This window comes from Cavia porcellus, unplaced genomic scaffold (genome assembly GCF_034190915.1).
Source record: "Cavia porcellus strain 051 isolate PalLab524CR breed Dunkin Hartley unplaced genomic scaffold, mCavPor4.1 scaffold_2, whole genome shotgun sequence".
Lineage (NCBI taxonomy): Eukaryota > Metazoa > Chordata > Mammalia > Rodentia > Caviidae > Cavia > Cavia porcellus.
In genome coordinates, this window is record NW_026947485.1 from 133487552 (window position 1) to 133509662 (window position 22111).

Consider the following 22111-nt stretch of genomic DNA (forward strand, 5'->3'; position numbering starts at 1 on the left):
ATACTCAAACACCAACAGTATTCATATACACAGACAACTAGTGCACTGAGAAATTAGGGAAACACAACCCTTCACAACAGCATTAAAAAATGAAATAGTTAGGAATCAATCTAACGATGGAAGTGAAAGATCTATACACTGAAAATTACAGTACTCCAAAAAAGGAGATTGAAGATACATAAGAAAATGGAAAGATATCCCTGACTTTTGGGTAGGAAGAACATAGCAAAAATGGCCACTCAAAATTGCTACACGAATTTAATGCAACCTCAATCAAGATACATTACCACACCTCACAGAACTAGAGAATACATTTCTAAAATCATTTGGAAGCAGAAGAGTCCTAGGATAGCAAAAACAATGCTGGGCAACAAAAGCAAAGGAGGGGGTATCATCATCCCTCTTGAAACTACACTACAAAGTCACTATGATAAAAATAGCATGGCAGCATCAAAAACAAAACAAAAACACTAGGAAAACAAAAACAAAATTAGACCTGAGGATCGATGAAACAGTATACAAGATCCAGAAACAATTCCAAGCACACTCAGGCATCTGATCTTTGACACAGGGGTCAAGCATGATTACTGAAAACCTCTTTAGTAAATAAATGTTGTTGGAAATACTGGCTTTCCAAGTGCCAAAGCCTAAAACTAGACCCATATGTCTCATCATGCACTAATGTCAAAATGAACAGAGATCTAAATACTGAAACAGAAACACTAAATCTGCCGAGAACAGGTAAAACACTTGCATATGTGTGTAGGCAAAGATTTTCTGAACAAAAACCCCAGTCACACAAGAAATACTACACTGCATCACAACTGAGATCGCATCCTATCAAAAAGCTTTGGCATAGCAAATTACCAGTGAAGTGAAGACACCCCACAGAATGGAAAAAATTTTAGCTATTGTCCCCTTAAATGAGTAATATCTAGAACATATAAACATCTGAAAAAAATTAAGATGCCTCCCAAATTCAAAGACCAAATTCAAAACTGAGCACCAGAAATGAATACAGACTTCTCCAAGGAAAAAATACAAAACAGCAGAGAATTATATGAGAGTGTGTTCATCATCACTGGTCATTTAAGAAATACAAATTAAAACAACACTGTGATTCTGCCTTACCCCAGAAAGAATGGCATTATTGAAAAATCAACTAGTAACTCACACTGCTGGGGCTGTGAGGAAAAGCGAACCTTCTCCACTGTTGGTGGGAGTGTAGCCTGGGGCAACCACTGTGGATTTCAGTATGGAGATTCTCAAAAAACTAGCATTAGAGGTCATATTTGACCCAGCGTTTCCCCTGCTAGGTATTTTCCTGGAAGAATTAAAAACATTGTACCACAGACACATAAGCACATCAATGTTTACAGCTGCACAATTTGTTAATTTTTCTAAATCTTGGAAACAACCCAAATGCCCAACAACTGCTGAATGGATTTAAAAAAATGGTTTTTAAAAATATAACAAGTACTACTCCATCATGAAGAACTTGAGACACTCAGATAAATAGATGCACCTTGAGATCATATTCCTAAGTTAAATAAATCAGCCACATATGTAAATACATTGTTTGGTGTGAAAAAACGAAAGAGAAATAAGGAGTATGTTAATAGCAATGTATTAATAGGCATAATAAAAGAAAGGGCAACTAGGGAGGGTGGGAGGAGAGGAAAAGTGGGGAGAAAAATGTAACAGTTTTTTAAAAAACCACTTGGTACAAAAAGAATCACTCAAATGTCAGTTTTTCACACCAACAATCTGAAAACTATTTTCTAATGTATCCTGATACTTCTTTATAAGCAGACAGGCCACTGATTTTAATAAGAACCATTTATTGTATATTATTAAAGTGGAGGGTTAATTGTACAATGTTATGCATAATTTATCCTTAAAAAAGGAAACATAAAAGGATAAAAATAGCAAAGCAGAATGAGTATGTAAAAGACCAAAAATAAACATATCTTATAGAGAATGTTTCCTATTATATCTACATACAAATGTTCTCTATTGTGTCTTCATAGACATATGGCTTTGATCCTAACAACTGATTTCTTTCAGTTAACATTTCTTGCAAATTAAGGTAAGCTCCATATTCCTCATTCAATTCACCTGGCTGGCTTAAATATCCATCTAAATGTAGCAATGTTAGAGACTACTCTCTTGTTCCCAAAAATGTTCTATGAAATTTTCCCAGGATATAATGCAAATGTTTCAGCTATGAAGTGAATTAGAAAATATCGGCTCTGATTCCAGTGTTAATATAACTTCTTAATTTTTACCCAAATGTTGTTGTGGAATATAATCATTTATACTAAGTGTATGAAAAGTGAAATGGCTTAAAAGTGTGTGCCAACATTGAGTTTTTTTAATATTTAATTATAACATACTTAAAATTGGGTTATTCCTTTACATGCTATCTTATATACCAGCAAATAAACACATCAGGGTACATATATATATATATATATATATATATATATATATATATATATAAAATTTAAAAAACAAAAACAAAACCCGGAAAGGTTTTGTACACACAGTATAAAATTTAGACTTAACTAAATGAAAGGAAAGTTGTCAATAAATCAATCTATGGATGAATTTTAATAGACCGCTTCCTCAACTGATCAATGGGTCTATGTATGAAAGTATTACAGGAATATATCAATTGTCAGAGTAAAATTAAAATTTGCTATGTAACAAGCATACTAAAAATGCAAGTCATATTATTCATATATTTCCACTGAATATAACAAAATGAATACCTATGAATGCAAGGCACCCTAAAATATCTTCAGGAAGCCAAGGGGTCCAAAGATTTTAAGGCCTTTTATTTCACAGAAAGATTCAGTTTTCAAAATAGGTTTAGTTATAGTACTACACTGCCAATATTCAAATGTTTACCAGTATCTTTTTATTGTCAAATGCTACTTAAAAAAACACTAAGTGCTTGAAAGAGTAAGATGTAGCAGAAAACTACAGGAGCCCATATATCCTTTTTGTTAAATTTAATTTGTCATATATAAGGTTTTTATATACAATCAGTGTGCATTGTAACAGTTTATATTAAAAGTCAATCAAGTTTGTCTAAAATGTTAACCTGGCTGCATAGCACATTTGACATTATTGCCCACATGAAAAGGGAAAACAAATGGATTTACAGTAACTTTTGGCTGTTTTGATTCTGAGTGTCATATATACCTACCCTTTTAAACCAAATGCGTCTGAAAAAAATGTTTCCAGAGCATGCAGTTTAGACTTTCCATATTATCTCACTATAGCTTCTTTTACTACAAACATAATATTGACTAAAAGGGGAGAGGGGAATAACATGTATCTAATAAAGTATTCAATATAAAAAGGACTAATGGAAATAAGTGGCCCCTTTCCCCATTTTTACATTCTAAACAATGATTCCATCAAGACAAATTATTAAAAAATGTTATTACACTGATTTTTTTGTTTTTCATAAGAAGGCCTGAGTTGGTAGAGAAAGGAACAGTCAAAAAAAGCCTGAGGGGGAAAGAAGTACGGAAAGCTCATTTAATACATTTACAATAATTTACAGCCATTTTTTCTTTTTGTAAAAAGGCATAATAATAAATCACAAACAGGAAATTCCTGGCTATATTACAGATATAAGTACAGAATTTAAATATTCAAGCTTGTGATGAAAAGCGGCAAGGTGGTCGCAGTGTACAATGTAAACAAGTAGCTTTGGAAAGTGAACAAAGTCCTTGAGCCTTTTTTCTTTATTAAGAAAAGAACTCTCTTTCATTCCTTCCTGAAACATGATCACAGGTCAGAGTAAAGTTCATATACAAACATAATTTAAATGGAGGTCAGTCTAAAATAACTGACTTAAAAAACAGTTTTATCCAGCCTACATGGGAGGGCAGTGTTGAGGTCCCTGTTATAGTAAACATTTTCCATTTCTTTAAAAAAGAAAAAAAAAAAAAAAGTACTACAATATTTGTAGTACAGTGCAGCATAATCCTTAAATATAAAAATAGTTTCTCTTCTGTTGGGATAATAGATCTTGCATCCTGGAAAGAAGTAACAATACTGCTACTGATAGAAGATCTGTTTATATCTTTCAAGTCATGTAAGGCAATTACTGTGTTGGTTTCTGATATATGGCTAAAAGATAAGTCCTCAAAGACAAAGCATCAGTTTTTGTTATGTTTTCCGATTACTCCAGGTATGCTCAGGTGTACTTTTGTGTTCTACTGAATGTTCAAATGGCGATCTGGAGCCATATGGAGACCTCTGATCTAGTGGTGACCTAGGGCCACTACTGGAAGCTCTGTGGTCCATTTGCCACTCTGAGTGATATCTATAATCCCTGGAAGATTTATGGTGTGTATATTCAGAACTTGACCGGTGATCTGAATGGACCCGATGATCTGAATGAGATCGATGATCAGAATGACATCTATCTTTTAAACTTGCTTCCAAATTTGACCTGTGATCTCTACTCCTGTGATCATCCAGTTTTCTGTGTTTCTCTCGGTCACTGTAATATCTAATAAAAGAGAAATTGTGTCTTTTAGTCAACCTAATAATGCAAATGACAATGTTTCCAAATAAAATCTTACCAAAAAATAAAGTAAAAATACCTTTCATTGCATACAAGCTCTTACACTTCATCAAATTCCATAAATCAGTTTCAAAATCACTAGAGTGTCTTTGGAAAAATCATTTGATTCATAAAACTAAAAAACCCATACAGACTACCTCACACAGCAGCAAATTTCATATGCCAAACTTGGAGAATATGCTTTTTTTTTTTTTTTATTTGCATTCACACATCTTATCTGTCTGTAAGTCAGAACTAGATAACCACAACCATCCAGGATCCCCATAAAAATCAAAGGCTTTTAATAAGAACTTCCAGCCAGAAAAATTTTAAATTCAAGAATAAAGTTTACAAATGACTTATAAGGGAGAATTTTCATTGACCGATGATGCCTATTAAAAGCTTTCTCGAGTTTGACTTTTAAAATGTCTTAACACAAAAATTATTAATGAAAAATGTGCTCGATAAATAAATGTGGCAATCTACTAAAAAAAGTGGGCAATTATAAGAAGTAATCTCTAAAATGTTTGCTTTCTCAAACAAAATACACTGAATGAGGGTTTTTTATTAAAAATATAAATGATATTTAATCGTTAGCCAATGAAATAATACATTCACATCATTTACTACAAATTTTTCTTTTTATTATACATCCCTTTCTAGTATTATACCATTCTATTAATTGATGTTTTGGAAAGTGACAGGATTTCTCACAAAAGAAATTAATACTGTAAGCACAACTGAAAGAGAAACAGTATTTTCTCATTTTTCTTTCTGCAATGTTGGGGTATGAAACCAGGCCTCAACATGGGAGGCAACTACTTTACAACTGAGCAACACAATCCTAGGACTCAGGAGCCTGAGGCAGGAGGACTGCCACATGTTAGAGGCTGGCGTGTGCTACATAGGGAGTTCATGGCCAGGCTAAACTACACAGTGAGACCCCGTTACAATACAAAACAAAACAAAACAAAACCAGAACAACATACCCAAAACTTCCAATAGTAACAATTTTAAAAATCAGAGAAAACTTCCCATTTCAGGACTATCCCAAACTGTTAGATTAAAGCTTAATCTCAACAAGATTGTCCCAATTTTTTTTTATAATAAGGAATGCAGAATCCCCTATCCTCAAATCTGGATTACTATTCAAGCAAGCTCTTATTTTATACTATTATATTTTGAAAAGTATATGATTCAATTGTCTCCAAAGCCAATCATAATGAATCCCAAACCAACTTCCAATTCTCACTGTATATCTGAATTTCAATTTTTTACTTCAAAACTCATAATTATGGACACTATGGTGCACCCCTGTAATCTCAGCACTCTGGAGGCTATGTTCAAGGCTGGCCTGCACTACATAGTGAGTTCACAGCCAGCCTGAACTGCAGAGTGAGACCCTGTCTCAAAAACAAAACAAAACAAAACAAAACAAAACAAAACAAAACACCCCACATTACCTCCTTATATAAAGCCAGGCATGGTGGCACATGCCTGTAATCCCAGCAATTGGGAGACTGAGGCAGAAGGAACATTGTGAGTTTGAGGCCAGCCTCAACTATATAGCAAGACCCTATCTCAAAAAAATCAAACAAAGAAACAAACAGAAAACCAAACTCTTCATTTTATAGAGAAACTCAGTTATTACTAGTGATGGAAATACTATAGATCAATTCTTTTGTTTATAAATAAGCAAGACTTGTTCTAACTGCAGGCCCAATATGGTAAATAAAAGGAAAAAGCTGTAAGACAAATTTCAAAAGGACTCAAGTTTACCTGCTGTCTTGCTTGTAGTGATCCCATTCCCGATGGTCTTTACCATTACTAAATGAAGAATAGGGTCTTTTTCTGGAATCGCTCTTTTTGTAGGAATCTCCCTGATGTCGGTCTTTATGATGGTCATGGTACTGAGATAAATGTCTATCAGAAGAATAACTGTCCCTGCTGCTGTCATCATGATTTGTATTCTCTTTTAATCTTTCCACATCTGTCAAGAAAAAATCCATGACTTTTATTAATGATTTAAAAAATATGGTGTAAGTTCCTTAATGCTAGGTAATTGCTCTTGTTTTAACTGCTGCCAAAACAAAATGATTTCTCAAATACAGGTAGTTAAAGCATTTGGAAATGTTTTAAAAAGGTAGTTCTAAGACAGTAAGAGGTCACAGGTTATTAAGTTTGAAAAATCATTATTGGTAAATGTAAGGCCCAAACCATTCTTAGACTTTCTTGTGCCTGTTATCACAACAGAATGCATTAACCTAAAAGATAACAATTATCTTATAATTTCTAGAAATTTGACAATTTAATCTATGTGAACAATAACAATAAACTAAAACATTAAGAGAATATTTTATCTAATAATGTAAGTATAAATGAAAATTACAGAATATTCTCAATATAAAACTAAGTTTCCATAATTTTAGCTAAAATAAAACCAAAAAAGAAAAACTAAGTTTTAAATTTATCTCCCAAAACAATTAGTAAGGCTTACTTACCTGGATTTCTAATTACATGAGCATTCAAGTTGCTGTTCTGATCACTGTTTTGCTAAAATAAACACACATATGTAAGAATCTTTTAAGAAGCTTTAAATATACAACATAAAACTGACGAAGGGAGCGCTTTAAAAAATCTAATATTGACTGAAGTCTACATATAAGATATTGAAATGCGTAACATTTATAAATCATATACTATTTGCTCCATAGATGTATTTCTAAGCTATTGACTGAAAAATTTTTAGATTTAACAGAAAAGTTGCACAAGTGGTAACAAAAGCTCCCATATACATTGTCTGGCTGTCTCCTAATGTAAATATTTTATATAACCACAGCATGATGATCAAAACATTGATGCAAGACTATAAACAACTATAGACCTTATTCAGACTTCACATTTTCCCCAGATTAGATCCTGGAGCTCTACACTACATTTAATTTTTATGTTTTCTGTGATAGGTTCTTATCTTGACATGTCTAAAGAGTACCAGTTAACACAGACTATCCCTCAAATGTGATTTATCTGACATGTTTTCAAGATAACATCGAAGTTAGAGTTGTTTTTGGCCATAATTCCACAAGTTTGATGGGCCTATCTCAATGCACTGTTATCAGAGATATTCATGTGATGCTTTGTCTTATTATTATGGCTACTTGTTTAAGTTAATGTCAAATAAGGGTCTCTCCCATAAACTGTTGCCCTTTTATAAGAAATCAGCATCTCAGAGAGGAAGACTATAGCACTCTTGCCCATAAATTTTAGATTTCTTCTGTGGATCTTGCCTGCAATCATTATTATGGAAGTTTTATAATGGTGGTTTTCTGTTTCATTCTCTGATTAATTCTTCTGTAATAAAGAATGTATCCTGGTTTGAATGAAATTAATAAAATATAATGTATTAATTTACCTGAGTTTCTTGTCGTTTTTTGATAGCATGCTTATATAACTTATGTAACTTTCTTGCATCAAATTCAGTAAACTTAGATACAAAAATCCACAGGTTTCTATAGAAAAAAAGACAAATTATAGTCTGGTGGAAAAATTTCCCCTCAAACACACACACACACACACACACCAGCTCTCTACAGAACAGACTTTAAAGAGATTAATTTTCACATTTACTTTTTCAAGCTGTATATATGGTTAAACTCCAATCAACCCAAACCTGATTTTATCACCTCAGAATGAAAAGGAATAATCTTAAACTGAAATGGACCGAAGATATCTAAACAAACCAGAAGGAACTCAAGGGATTCATGATCCAAAACTATATATAGCATCAGGTATGTCAGTAGTTGTGAGCAGAATGAGCATAAAATGCTATGGATTAAACTACTGGGTTTTTGGGGGGAGAGAGGGGAACAGGGAGGGTGATATGAATTAAACCAGTATAGAATTTTTTAGCCATGCATAGTGGTGCATGCCTGTTATCCCCAAACTTCAGAAAGCTGAGGCAGAAGGATTCCAAATTCAAGCCTACTCTGGGCTATTTATACAAACCCCATTTCAAAAATTAAAGAGCTGAGGCTACAACTCAGTGTAAAGACCTAGGTTCAATCCTAAGTACTGTAAAAGGATCCTCATGTATTAAAATGTAACTGTCATTTTATAAATGATGTAATAGTCACAAGGCTACCTGATCAGACACTATTAAGCAGGTAAGGGTAGTGTCTCTAGGTTTCTCTTTCTATCCAAAGACAGAAAATTAATTATAGATTGTAATTATTTCATAATGTACAAATATATCAAATTATAAGCCATAAATATATATTTTTTAAAACTGTCAAATATGCCTCAAAAAAATCAGCCACATCAGTTGTCATCACAAGGCACAGCTACACACTGAAGGTATAGTTACCTTGAAATACAAAAGTAAACTTGATTGAGAAAGCCAACTGATACCTAACTGAACTGCAATTGACTGAGAAAATTTGTCTGGCTTTTAAATGAATTTTGTAAGCTATCTCTAACTTATCTACATTCTACAGTTAATCTTCAAGGAGAAAATTAAGCTGCTTTTTGTTCATAACTGATTATTGTGAAAAATACATTTTTTGTTTGTTTTTGGTTCTGATTTTAATTCTGACACAGGATTTTGCTGTGTAGCTCAGGCTAGCCTCAAACTCATGGCAATCCTTCTGTCTCAGAGTTCCAAGTGGTGGGATTACAGGTGTGCGCCATCATGTCCTGCTAAAAGTACTTTTTGTCTTAGAATTTGGTTGTAGCCCTTTTTCTATCCCATGCACAGTATCTCCTCTTGGGCAAGCACCAGAGCTTGGCACTTGCACAAACCTGAGGCAAACACCTTCTGTACAAAGGTCAGGTCCCAGATGCTGCTTCTGTTACACCCCAGACTCAACTCTGCCCTACAAAGCTTTTCACCTTTGTTCTTTTTTCTTTTGTAGCAATAACAATCCAGACTTTCTGAAAGTAATGCTATTAAAAGATCTATTAGATTATGGCATATGCAATTACTTTGTTAGATCAAATGAAAACACAAATTTTCTACTATTTTGATTGTTCATCACTTAATTACAGTGATTTTTAAACAAAAATTAGTTTTCCACTTCAGTTGTTTTTCAGAGTTGGTAAAAAAAGATGAAAGTAGTATCTGTAAGCAACAAATAAGGCAGATAACCTTATTTATAGTTACTGTAAACACATATCGGCTGCTCTGTTATGTGTTTATCTAGTTTCATTTTGTAGAATCAATAGTTATCCTTCAGGGACCCAAGAGGTGGTCACTGTAAGTGGCATATCCAACACAGTGTATTACTCACTTGTTATTTATTTAGTAGTTGTCTTGGTTATCACACTGACTATCTAACGAAAGCAGTGCTTGTGTTCAAATAACCCTTATTCTAATGTCCCCTGAAGCACATTAAAAGTTATGTTGGCTGGCCAAATGGAATTGTCCCATCCCCACCCCAAAATGAACCTTCTAGTTGTAAAACTGAAGGAAAAAATCCAGTTTTTTGTGACACTCCAAACTGCAGAAGTTACAGCTATAGGGCGTTGCAAGTGCTTATTAATGTGACAGCTGGTCAAAAAAATCAACACTCCAGCTTCTTTTAATAGTGGGTTCTAAATGAATTTAAGAAAAAAGGAGAACAAGTACAGGACTTTTCTAATATATTCTAATCATTTTCACTCCTCCAGAAATACCATTATACTTCTTTTGATGTGTATCTACACTGCGCACAGCTGAAGTCAGCACACTAACGAACAGACAGCAGTGACTGCTGTGTGACTATTTCATGTCTCTCCTCATCTGTCTTGTAGTTTTGCTTAACACTAATCCATATCTAGTAATTAAGTCTGATCTGATCTGTACAATATAGCAGCTCAGGTTTCAATATTAACCATGTTACCACTGTTTCTAAATTAATGAAGAAAATAGAGATTTGCTTACTATATTCCTTGAAACATGTTAATCTTAACTGTGTGTGTGTGTGTGTGTGTGTGTGTGTGTGTGACAGAAAGACAGAGAAAAAAAGAGAGAGAGAGAGAGAGAGATACCCAGAAGATAAACTGCTAAATTTATGCAACAATTTTGGGGGATCAGTAACTTCTAAAGATAAAGACAATAATTTGGTGAACTGTATACACATTTAAAAATCAAATGCAATCTAAATTTTAATGAAATAGCTCCCATTATTTCTCATTTGAAGACAAAGATAACAGTAATGGCTTATCATGATCAAACTACTCACAAAAAAGCTTTAAAGGAAAAAAATAAAAATACTACTACTCAGGTTACTTCTTAGAATTCGAAAAATAAATTGAGAGAACACACATGCACAAAATGTTATGTAATTATAAATTTGACAACTCCTGAAAACTTATTACTTACTTTCTCCATTGCTTAATCTGTTCAGGATTTGCATACTCTTTCAGACATTCTGTGATATGGTCTCCAATTTTGATTAAACACTGTCTAGTATGCTCCAGTTGTTCTCTTTCTGAAAGGCCTTTCTCGGGCCTATCAAGTTGTTTCAAAGCTGCCTTGACAGGCCTCATTCTTTCTTTACACTTGAAAACGTGAAAATAAGAACATATATTGAACACATATAAATACATACGTTAAAAATCTGAAATCAACAAGATCTCTTTCAGCAATACTTACATGTGTAAATACAACACAGCAACAAATTAAACCATTACATCTCATATCAGTTTTTTCCCATTTGGATATTCCTCAGGAAAGCAAGGCTCTAAAGTTTGGATTTTACTAATCTACTACAAAAATAGTTCCTTGTTATACTATAGGGCATCATTGGCTGGGGAATGAATGAACCTAGCCTTCACACTGAGCTACATCTCCAGACCCACTCTCCTTTTCTTAAAATTTTTACTTGTGAGACAGTCTCAATTTTCTGCATTGGGTTGGCTTGAAATAGGTTGAAATCATTGATTCTTCTATCTCAGTCTCTCAGAGTACTAGGATTATAGGCATGCACTACCACACCTGGCCTAATTAAAATACAAAATACTAATACTTTCCAGAGTATATCATATATCCACTAAAATATACAGTAAAATATCAACTAAAAGGAATTTATAATGAAAAAACTAAAGGAGAATCTTTGTATAATAAAAATATAACTACAGTACTAAAGCAAATGTAGGTAGATGTGTAAGTCCTGTATTCTTCTAAACTACAAGGACAAAGCAAAGTGGAAAATGATGACTTTTGGTCCTAATTTGGACACACAGAGATTGGTGGTGGTAGTGGCGGTAGTATAGATCAGTCCTTCCCTTGATAAATACTTTGCCATACTAATAGTGAAATATCAATAACTGTGTGATTCAGCTTAGCACTGTATTAAAAACATAAAATTATACCCTAAATCAGAATTAAGATACTACTAAAAAGGCAGCTTTAGATAAAATTTATGCAAATTTAAATTGCATAAATTAGCAAGCAGCAAGCTGGTTGAGTATCAGGAATGTAGAAATGAGATTGGTCTACATTAAGCAAAGTATTTACTGCGTTGGCAATTGGCTTAAAGCCATTTATTAAAAAAAGAAATCCCTGTAACACCATTTTGATATGGGTTTGATTGTATTTTAGTGTTTTATTGGTTTACCTAACCAAACAAATAGAAGTTTTCCATTCTTTGTCAAGAATAATTTAGAAACGATTAGAATTATATATACTTTAGAGGTAAAACTAGCTTTCTGCCAGACCTGATGCCACTTGAAAAAACAAAAAATGGAAAATCTTTAGTTTTCTGATTTTTTTTTTTTATATTATTCCTAGGGGGTCTCCTTGAATTTTCTTTTCTTTTTGGTTTTGAGAAGGTCTTACTTCATAGCTCAGGCTGATCTTGAACTTGTGGTGATCCTCCTACCTCAGGCTCCTGAGTAGTGGGATTATAGGTATCTACCACCATTCCCTGCTTCCAATTTTTTCTTTTAATTTTAATTTTGGTAGTTTATATTCTCTTAGGAAATAATTTATTCAATGTGTGTAAGCTGCACCATCTTCTTGACCTTATTCCAACTCCAGAACAAAGTGCACTAAGAAAACAGTGATTTTTTGAAAACTAGATTTTGGTATAAAACAACCAATAAACAAACAAGATAGAGAGTTAGATGGTGACAATGATGACTAAGAAAAACAAAGAGAAAGAGGCTTCTTACCTTATTTAGATTTTAGGGAAGAGCAATGTTTAAGAAGGTGTATGCAGAAAGGGAAGGAACAGGCCAGTCAAAGCAGAGAGTAAGTATAATGTCCTAAATTTTTTTCTGACATCTTCAAAGAACAATATGAGTGCTAATCTGACTAGAACCATGTGAGGTAGAAATAAGGCAGGAAATAACAGGAGTTAACCAGAGACTGTATAATTTTTAGGCTTTGGTATGAAATCTTTAATCCTAAAGGAGACAAAGACTCAGTTAAGTTCTAGGTACAAAGGTAACACAGGGTGACTCTCTTCTTTGTGTAACTGTCCTAATCCTAAGGGTTGCTGAATAGAGTACAAAATGAGGCACAAACAAGTCACAGTTTGGGAGATAGGAAGGATGAAACAGTAAGAACAGCCATGATGCTACTGAAATAATTCAGGAAAGGGATGAGTGAGCTAAATCAATGTGGAGGAGCTAGAAGACTTTGCTCACTGACTTCAATGTGAGTGGGGAAGAGAAGAAATGATGACAGAAACCTATGTCAAAGCTAAGGCCTGAAGAATAAAGCTTATAAAGTACTAATTAGTTGCTTTCATTTAAATGTACTTCATCTGACCCCAACAACGGTCCTTTCAATTGCCATTTGACCTATTTTTACAAGAAAAGACTGAAGCACAGAAACAAATGACATCTGTCAAAGCCAGGTGCAACTGACCTCAAATCTTGTGCTCCTTAACTACTGATTTATATTTTATTTATAAAGATTAATCAGTAAAATCTAAGGTAAATCAAGAGTTGCCAAATAAGGCAAAGATATTAAGGAGAATGAAGGGTGAGACTGAGTTTCTTAGTAAGAGTTACTCCCCAGTACAGTGAAATTGAGCACAAGTCTGGGTCTAGAATCCCTGTTTAAAACTACTCCATTCTTCATCTTTAAGATACACAAAGATCACTTACGAAAAGGAATGAAGGAAAAATGCCAAGTACTGGACACAGCAGAAAGCTTTTCATTTTAACAGTTATATGAAAGTCAGAAGGCTAAAGGGAAATGCAGACAAGAAAAGAAGCTGGATGTACAACTTCATCTTAGTAATGATGCATAAAGGGTAAACTGTTTTGAGTGGAAAGGTTAATGTTTTGACATCAAAAAACAAAACAAAAACCAATACATGACCACCTCCCCTCTACTCTTGCCCAACAGAGTGAATTAGTAAAAAAAAAAAAAAAGGTTACAGAAAATGAATGAGAAAGCTAGATTAAAACCCATCCACCAAACAGAAAGGTTACAATCAGAATCAGTGTCTAAACCTGCAGAAGAGATTAAAATTCAAAGTCCAAAGACAACACTTGTGGTTCACGTACATAAAACAGAAGATAGGACAAAGCGACAGCTTAATACTTTGAATATCCTCTACATTCTTAGTAACCTGAACACTGTCAACAGTCCACAATGAGAATAAGAAAACTGGTATGGACTACTATATTTAAAAGTATGAGAAAATACTTGAAGGTTGTTTAAGGCTTTCCTTAGAGTCAAGAAACAAAAATATATTCATTATATCAACATGTTCTAGCGAAGGTGAAAACAGATGAGACAGTAGAACAAGAAGTAAGCTGGAGATCCACTGTCTACTTGTTATACTTTGATTTTGTGATGAATAACTAATTCTAAAATAACAATATACAGTTTATCAACTGGTGATTTCTTACTGGTTTTTTTTTTTTTTGAAATTCTGTATTATTTCTACCCTCTTTTGTTTTGCTTTTTTTCCCTAAATAAGTAAAAATATAAAAATAAGTAAAATGACATCTATAGTGGGTCAAATATAAATGTAGTTTTAGAAAGGAAAATTTCCATTTTTTAAATACAGCACTGGATTCATAACAATGAAAAAGTGATTTAAAATTACATGAAAATCTAACATGTAACTAAAGCTAGTTGTTCAAACTACTATAAAATATTCAGGTTACAACAGAAATTTCTAAAGATGAAATACAGATAGAGAAAGCAGTGAATGAAAGACACATAAATATAATACATTTACATGGCAGACTGTTTCCTCTATTTGTTGCCAGTAGTTATTTTATCTAGTCCTGGTTTAAACTGAAAATTAGTTACCTGTCTCACCACTCAGTCTTTTTTTCCAATTATTACTCCTTCCTGATTTTGTCCTTTGGCTGGACTTATCAATGAGTATCATATCTGAATTCAGTACCTCTACCCCCCATCACTGCTGATTTTTGAGCTTCCTAAATAAGCTTTTTTGAGAGCACTGGTCTGCAAACTGCGTGTACCAATTCACTCAGTCTTCATACTTACCTTCCAAACAGCTGCACTGACTTCAACTACAAACACACTGCTTCCCCACAATGTGACACTGCTACAGCATTTCCTTACAAATTTGTCTAATAAATAATTTCATAGCTGAGGACATTTATGAGTTCTTGGATATATTCATTAAATCAACCCTTTAGAAAAATACAAAGATGGATTTTCTCCTTTCATTGAGGAACACAGAAGTTTCATCATGTGTAGAATCAGTGTATTTCAGGCAAGTGTGATTCAAACCCATCTGAGAACCTGTGCCAGTGCACTGCCTTATAAGCACAGAATGTAAATGTTTAGGAACAATCTGACAGTACAATTTTATCTGAAATCTAGTAATACTGTATACTGTAAAAATCTTAGCCTGTAAAATGGGGAAAACTGCTCTTTAACTGTAGGTAAGAAGCACTTCAAAAATGGAACCTACTGGTTCAAGAATTGAAAAATTTACAGCCCTAAAGTTAAAGGAAGTTCCCTTTAAGTATTAATTAAACCCTTTACACCTTCAATCTTTATTTAGATGCCTTTCCAAACTGATTCTAAATTTAACATGTCTTTCATAATTTAAATCTATTGGTTTTATTAATCAAAACTATACTACCATGAAATTCAAATACTGTGTATTTCCAAGTTTACAAAAATAAAATTGCAACTCAAAATGCTGCAGCAATTATCATTAATAATTAGAAAGTCTACTGCTTACAATGCTGAATGTCTTCTGATCCAGCTCTTCAGATTCTTCAGATATGGGAACTGTTTCACCACTTGCAGTAATATGAACTGGAGCATCTAACATCAAAGATTTTTTAGATCTTTCTTTACTCTCAGACTTGGATTCACTCAACTAAAACAAGAGAAAATAAAACAAAAATAAAAACCCAACAAAGGTAAAAAAATGAATACTTTTAGAAAACTACTATCTCATTTTATTATAGGTGTGCTTACTCTCAATGGATTTTCTTACCTATTTTGTTTTCCTCCTCAATTTTACTTGGAAAAATCAAAATTCAAACCACTTTTTAGTGTTGTTTCCTCAATACAGCCCTTTTAACAAGTTTTGAAACCTATTTTTCTCCTCTGCTACATACCTAAACACATTTTTGAAGAACTCAAGTTATAGGTTAAAAAAAAAATGTAGTCTCCTAAAATGTAAATTAGCTGATTATTTTACTTCCTAAATTTTATATAATGATTTTCATACCTTTTCTTTTATGTCTTTTTCTTTTTGCATAACTTCTTTTATTTTGCTTTCTCTTTTTTCTTTAAAATTTTTTTCCTTTATATCTTTCTTATCCTCTTTTTTTTTTATCTCCCTTTTAAGTTCTCTTTTATTCTTTTCTTTTGCTTCCCTCTTTTCTTCTGGCTCCTTCTTTATACAGACATCTGGCTCAGGTTTTTCTTCACTGTCTCTTTCTGTTTTAAATTTTTTATTTGGATGTTTCACAGAAGTGATCTCATCCTGAAAAGTGCAAGTATGGCCAATGTATTACTAACTGAATTTTGACAAAAACTAAATTTTTTTGCATGACTGTGATCTGTATGTATGTGGATTCTGAAAAAGACATTCAAGAATCCCCTTAATAATGATACATGCCATGTTTACCTTCCTGTAAATTATGTAAGCCAAGCCAGTCTATTTAATGTCATAATCAAATTAAAAGAGACAGAAGCTTAATTGGTAAATGTTTGAAAAGGAAGTACCATTTCTCTATACTTCTAAGATAACATGTAGGCAGAATTCTATTCTATAAATGAAACTACCTTATGAAGCACAAGCACTAAAAACTACAAGATTCTTAATTCAAAAATGCCATATTCCTTTTATACAGAAAAGGCATTATTACCTTCTCATCGTCTTCATCAGACTTCTCTGAAGGCAGGGGAGAAGAATCACTCTTTATTTCTTCTTTCACTTTTATAGATTTCACTGCTTTGTTCTTCTTAACTCTTCCTTTTCTTCTCTTTAAACCGCCCTAAAAATAATTATATTAACCAACTTCTCAAGTTTCATTATAAAAAACTTGAATAATAATCTAAAGGGTAGATCAAATATTCCTGCCACATTTAGTAATAAGCTACATTAACCTTAGTTAATAAAGGTATTATAATTCAGTGAATCAAGTATAATATTATTGTCAGTATTAAAAGCCTTCTCAACTTGTAAACTACTACTTTAGAGTGAGAATAAGAAGCAGAAATACACTTTTTTCACTCCTTCCAATTATCAACACCAATTAAACTCAATAGTACCAAAAACAGACATGATTTTTAATGTCATAAAGGAAGTTACTGACACTGTAGCTATAAGATAAGTATAATACTTTAAAGGTTGCTAAAAGGTTCCCAATCGCTCCATTCTGGTATCTTTTTCTACTTTGTGGAAGCCCTTGACTCAGTGAAGTTTGACACTTATCCTTTATACTCTCTAATGTCTCCATATAAAACAGTATGCAGGTTTAACTTTCAAAAAGTGCTTGCACTATTAAGTTTTCTTTCTCCCATCACTAGAAAAAGCAAGATCCCATTTCTAAAATATGTGACCAGTTTTGAAATGTACAGAGAAAATTCAAGGCAAATTATTACCATATTCAAATTAAATTACTAAATTACAGAAAAACACACATATAGATTATATTAACTTTAGATATCTGTCTAGCTTGGTCATTAATTTGGAAAAGTAAACTGTTTTTAGGCATTTAAATTGCAACTTACTGCACCAGAAAGTCTCAGAGCTTCTTTTTTTGCAAGATCTCTACTAAGTAACTTGATGAGGTAGTCTGCACGTGTCTGCAACTGTTTTGCTTGTGGCTTTTTATCAGGATCATCTGGAAGAATCTGGAAAAGAAATTTTTAATTTTTCAGGTTGTTTTTAATAAAGTAAACTTTTTGGCAAAAAAGTGCTTAACCCTTTTAAGAAATATATCTAATGAGATAGTTAATTCTTAATGAATACCCCAATACATAATATCTTTTTTATATGTATACCACAGGCAAAGATTCGTATTTATGCCTCAAAAAAAAAAAATGAGATTAGAAATTTATTTCAAATACACAAAAGTATATTTAACATCTAGTGTTATTAACTGCTGCAGTATTGTCAGATTCCCTTCCTCTCTCAGTAACAGTATACAGTATTTAAGTGTAATATATTAAAAATATTCTTAGGATATAGAGTATGTATCTAGAAGATCCAAACTTTTATAGTAGAAATCTAGACTTTGAATTTTGCTGTGTAGTGAGAGATGAGAAAGCACCAATAGTTAAGGTTCCAACCTTTCTGAAGAGGTAAAAAAGATAAACAAAATTAGGAAACATTTCCAGTATTTTCTATTTTATAGAAAGAAATTACTTTAGCATAGGAGAACCAATCATCAAAGATTCTAAATCACTGGTATTTTTAAAAATTACAGAAGATTAAGGATCTTTTGTTTTTTTAAATAATAGTTGATATAAGCTTTACTTTTAATGTAATAAAAGAAAAATACATGCATGTCTTAACAAAAATATAATTTCAAAGGTAATCTCAGAGATCACTAATGTGTACTCAATCCTTTCATGAACAACTTAAGAAGCCAAAATCACAGAGCTAAGCAAAAGCTTTGTTTCTTTACTCCCAGTTGAATTTATTTCCAAAATAATTTAAAAGCAAAGATTATAGTACATTAAGTCCAAAATGGTCAACAGTCAAAAAACATAAGTACCTTGTGAGTTAGACTGAGGTCAGGATCCATTTTAATCATTTCCCAGCTTCCATATCCGTATTCATAAATACCAATTAGTAAGTTGGAATCATCTTCTTTGCCCCAGTCTATATCGAAATGAGCTGGCTTTGTGTAGCATGGGATTGTATACCTAGCATTCAGATTAACAATTACTGTCAAGTTCATGACTGCCCAGTTAAAAATTGATTGTGAAAAACATAATTCATTAAAAACACAATCAAAACACAACAAAAATGTTACTAAGTTACTCACTGCTTTCTTTCTTCTGGGTCTGAAGGAATGGATCTGTGCAAAGGTATTAATTCTTCTTCATGGGAAATGACTAGTTTGGCATTTACTTGTACTCCTGATATTCGGAATGTTGGCCCCTTCACTTTTCCTAGTCTACTACCTTAATTTTTTAAAGAAAAGAGTACATAAAAACATATAAAACACAATTTCACAAAATATATTACATTACTTATTAAAGAAATTGCTGACAAACCTCAAACTTCATTGTATAAACAGTAGTCATCATAATCTAGGCAGATGTAGATTCACACAAAAAATTTTTAAGTGATTAAATCATCTAGTGATTAGATCATCTATTAATACTGTCAGCCATAAGAGTCTTAACAATTTTTTCAGTACATGATTACTAAATTTTACGTACATATTCTTCTTCAGGCAGATAAATTGCAAACTAAACATAATGAAGTAACTGTACCCCAAACTATTCCCACAGGTGAACATTTACAGTCTCCTGCCCCAGTTCATACTGTAAGAGTAATTCATACATTGCGCACCAGTCAGAATTTTTCATAGACTCTTAATAGATGGAATCTATCGTCTTTAAAACCACAATTTTTTGTTTTCCATTTCCTATTACTCATTTGTAAGAATCTTTAAGACTAAAAAGATTAAAATATAATACTTAAGTCACTGAGTTTATTTTGAAACTTTTATTTATTGCACTTTAAATTACTCAGATTATGTTACCTGTTCGTTCTGTTCCTGAAGAACTATCCTTTAAAGCTTTAATGCAACCATTATGTACCAGTTCTCCTAGTCGTCTGAGGTCTGTTTCTGACTTATCAACTAATTCAGCATCTCGAGCAATTGCATCTAATCTGTAACAATACAATTTTCAAGTAAATATGTTAAATTGCCAATGACATAGTTCTAATTAAGATAAACTAGGTTTCATTCTATTTCAAGATTTAAATGTCACTCTATTGCACAACTTATAATTTCTAGTTTATTTAACTGAAATAGCATGCATCAAAACTAGAAGAATTTGGCAGGGAAGTAATTCACTTAATGTATTCAAAGATGATAAGCTTAAAATAATTTATTACAGAACAAATGGTAGACTGCAAATTTAAAGATCACATACCAATTCTGTAAAAAATTCTGATAACTGATCAAATATTAAGAAGTTCAAAAGGAGTGATCAAGCTTTATGGGAATTATAAATGAAAAGGCCAAAGTACCATAATTTTTAAGTTATATAAAACAATTTAATGATTAACAGTTAATACATTTTTTCTTATTATCTAAAATTATTATTCAAGTATTTTATTAATTTTAGGCAAGTCATTTCAAATCACATTCTCTTTTAAAAATTAAGAGAAAAAACTGTACGATTTCTAAGAGAAAATTAATTTTAGTCTCTCCTGCTTTATATCAGATTATGGGTTAGTTAACAATAAAAGACAAAGAATATTCAAATCCCAACAATTACTGAGATTATCCCAAAGCTTCAAGGAAAAAAAAAACAAAAAACAAAAAACAAATATGTGTTGAGAATTTGAATTTTAACTGTGTTTTCAAAGGATGCAAATAGGGAAAACTAAGAAACTATCCTTAAACCAGTCTAGTCAGGTTAGGTTAACAATTCAGTTCTGTGTTTATAAATCATTAAAGAAAAAGACTGTAAAAAGTACATTACAATTATAAAGATGTAACTTTTATAATTTTAGAAATGAGAAAGAAGAATGGTACCAACATATTTTTAAAAAACTAACCTGATTCTGGTTCCTCTAGTTTAATTTTATGTATGTCCATTCAAAGAAAATTCAACAAAGTAACTAAAATAAATGTTAAAACAAAGCTGACAATGAGCATTTAAAAATTTCATGAGAATTGTCAATTTACCTTTCCAAAGGGCCACCAAATTTCTTATAGCTCTTGATAAACCTAATAGAAAATAAATGTTAGATTTACATGAGTGCTTCATTATCCATTTAAGAAATATAATACAGAAATAATAAAACACTTGCCGGTATAAAAATTCAAGGCACTGTTACTAACAAAACAACAAACTAGCTAGGTTATAAACAAAATGTATGACAGTAAGCAATACACCAAGATAAGACATACGCAAACATCCAGTATGAAGATACCAATGTTAATAAAACAATACAAACTAATTTTAATTTTAAAATTATTTTATTATGTTCACAAGGCAAAAAAAAAAAAGAAAAAAGCTCCAAAGCTATCACAGAATACTTGTCAATCTAAAGTACACCTCCTCATATTTCAAGTGCTAATAAAAATTTAACAAATGGTTTCAATTCAGGTATGTAGCATTATATTAACAACAAAAAAATATTTACTTCAGGACAAAGCTACTCAAGTCATTGACAGATGAGAAGAAGAAATATCCAGGAAAATAGAGGATGAAATGCTTCTTCAGTAAAAGACAGAATGTCCAACAAATCAGATGGTCATGAAAGTGTCTTTAACAAAAGCTAATAATGCATATAGCTTTCCAGTAGGAAGAATGAGGAAAAGTTATCAGTCAGGTCTATGATTTAAAAGTTACAATGGATTGAAAGAAACAAACTCAAAATACAAAAATGAACAACCTTTTCTTAAATTCCATATGCAAAATTATTATGTAAAGTAAGTTGTTAGGCCATCCCCCTTAGAATTTGTACAACAGGAAAACATTTCAAGTAGAAGCTACAATTTATCATGTATGTTCAATCTTAATTTCTATGTTGTCATAATAATTTTTTTCCCTTTGGGTGATATAAACTATCTCATGCATGCTAAGAAGACAAATTACCACTCATCTACATACCCAGCCCCAGAAATGCTTTTAACACAGTACTTTCAAAAAGCAGTAACTCCAGTGTTCAGAAATTAGAATATAGAACTAAATTATTCCCACAAAAAATAGCTGAAAACTACAAATCAGTGTTTTTAATAAAGTATTTGATAAATACATTAAATATATCAAAATATATCTTTATTATTTGGAGGCCATTAAAAACTACGGACTGCAGTAATAAAAAAATTTAATAGCCTAAATAGTCCAACAGCATACAAATATTAGATGCTAAGCAATTTTTT

At 32.1% G+C, this 22111-nt stretch overlaps 1 protein-coding gene across 2 annotated transcripts in view; it reads right to left on the reverse strand.

Moving 5' to 3' along the window:
• Positions 1 to 3002: 3002 nt before the first annotated feature.
• Chd1 (chromodomain helicase DNA binding protein 1) overlaps positions 3003 to 22111 on the reverse strand; it is a 66866-nt gene continuing 47757 nt past the window's right edge. Inside the window, exons 25-37 of one of the 2 annotated variants that reach the window (XM_063245409.1) lie at positions 20909 to 20950; positions 19751 to 19881; positions 19025 to 19163; positions 18752 to 18902; positions 17763 to 17885; positions 16895 to 17023; positions 16252 to 16509; positions 15754 to 15894; positions 10947 to 11125; positions 8001 to 8097; positions 7090 to 7141; positions 6368 to 6578; positions 3003 to 4534 (exon numbers count right to left, since the gene is read on the reverse strand). In XM_063245409.1, the coding sequence (XP_063101479.1) occupies positions 4189 to 4534; positions 6368 to 6578; positions 7090 to 7141; positions 8001 to 8097; positions 10947 to 11125; positions 15754 to 15894; positions 16252 to 16509; positions 16895 to 17023; positions 17763 to 17885; positions 18752 to 18902; positions 19025 to 19163; positions 19751 to 19881; positions 20909 to 20950 (1999 nt within the window). In that variant the 3' untranslated portion in view covers positions 3003 to 4188. The remainder of the gene's footprint in view (positions 4535 to 6367; positions 6579 to 7089; positions 7142 to 8000; positions 8098 to 10946; positions 11126 to 15753; positions 15895 to 16251; positions 16510 to 16894; positions 17024 to 17762; positions 17886 to 18751; positions 18903 to 19024; positions 19164 to 19750; positions 19882 to 20908; positions 20951 to 22111) is intronic. The other variant, XM_063245410.1, reaches the window with a different exon arrangement.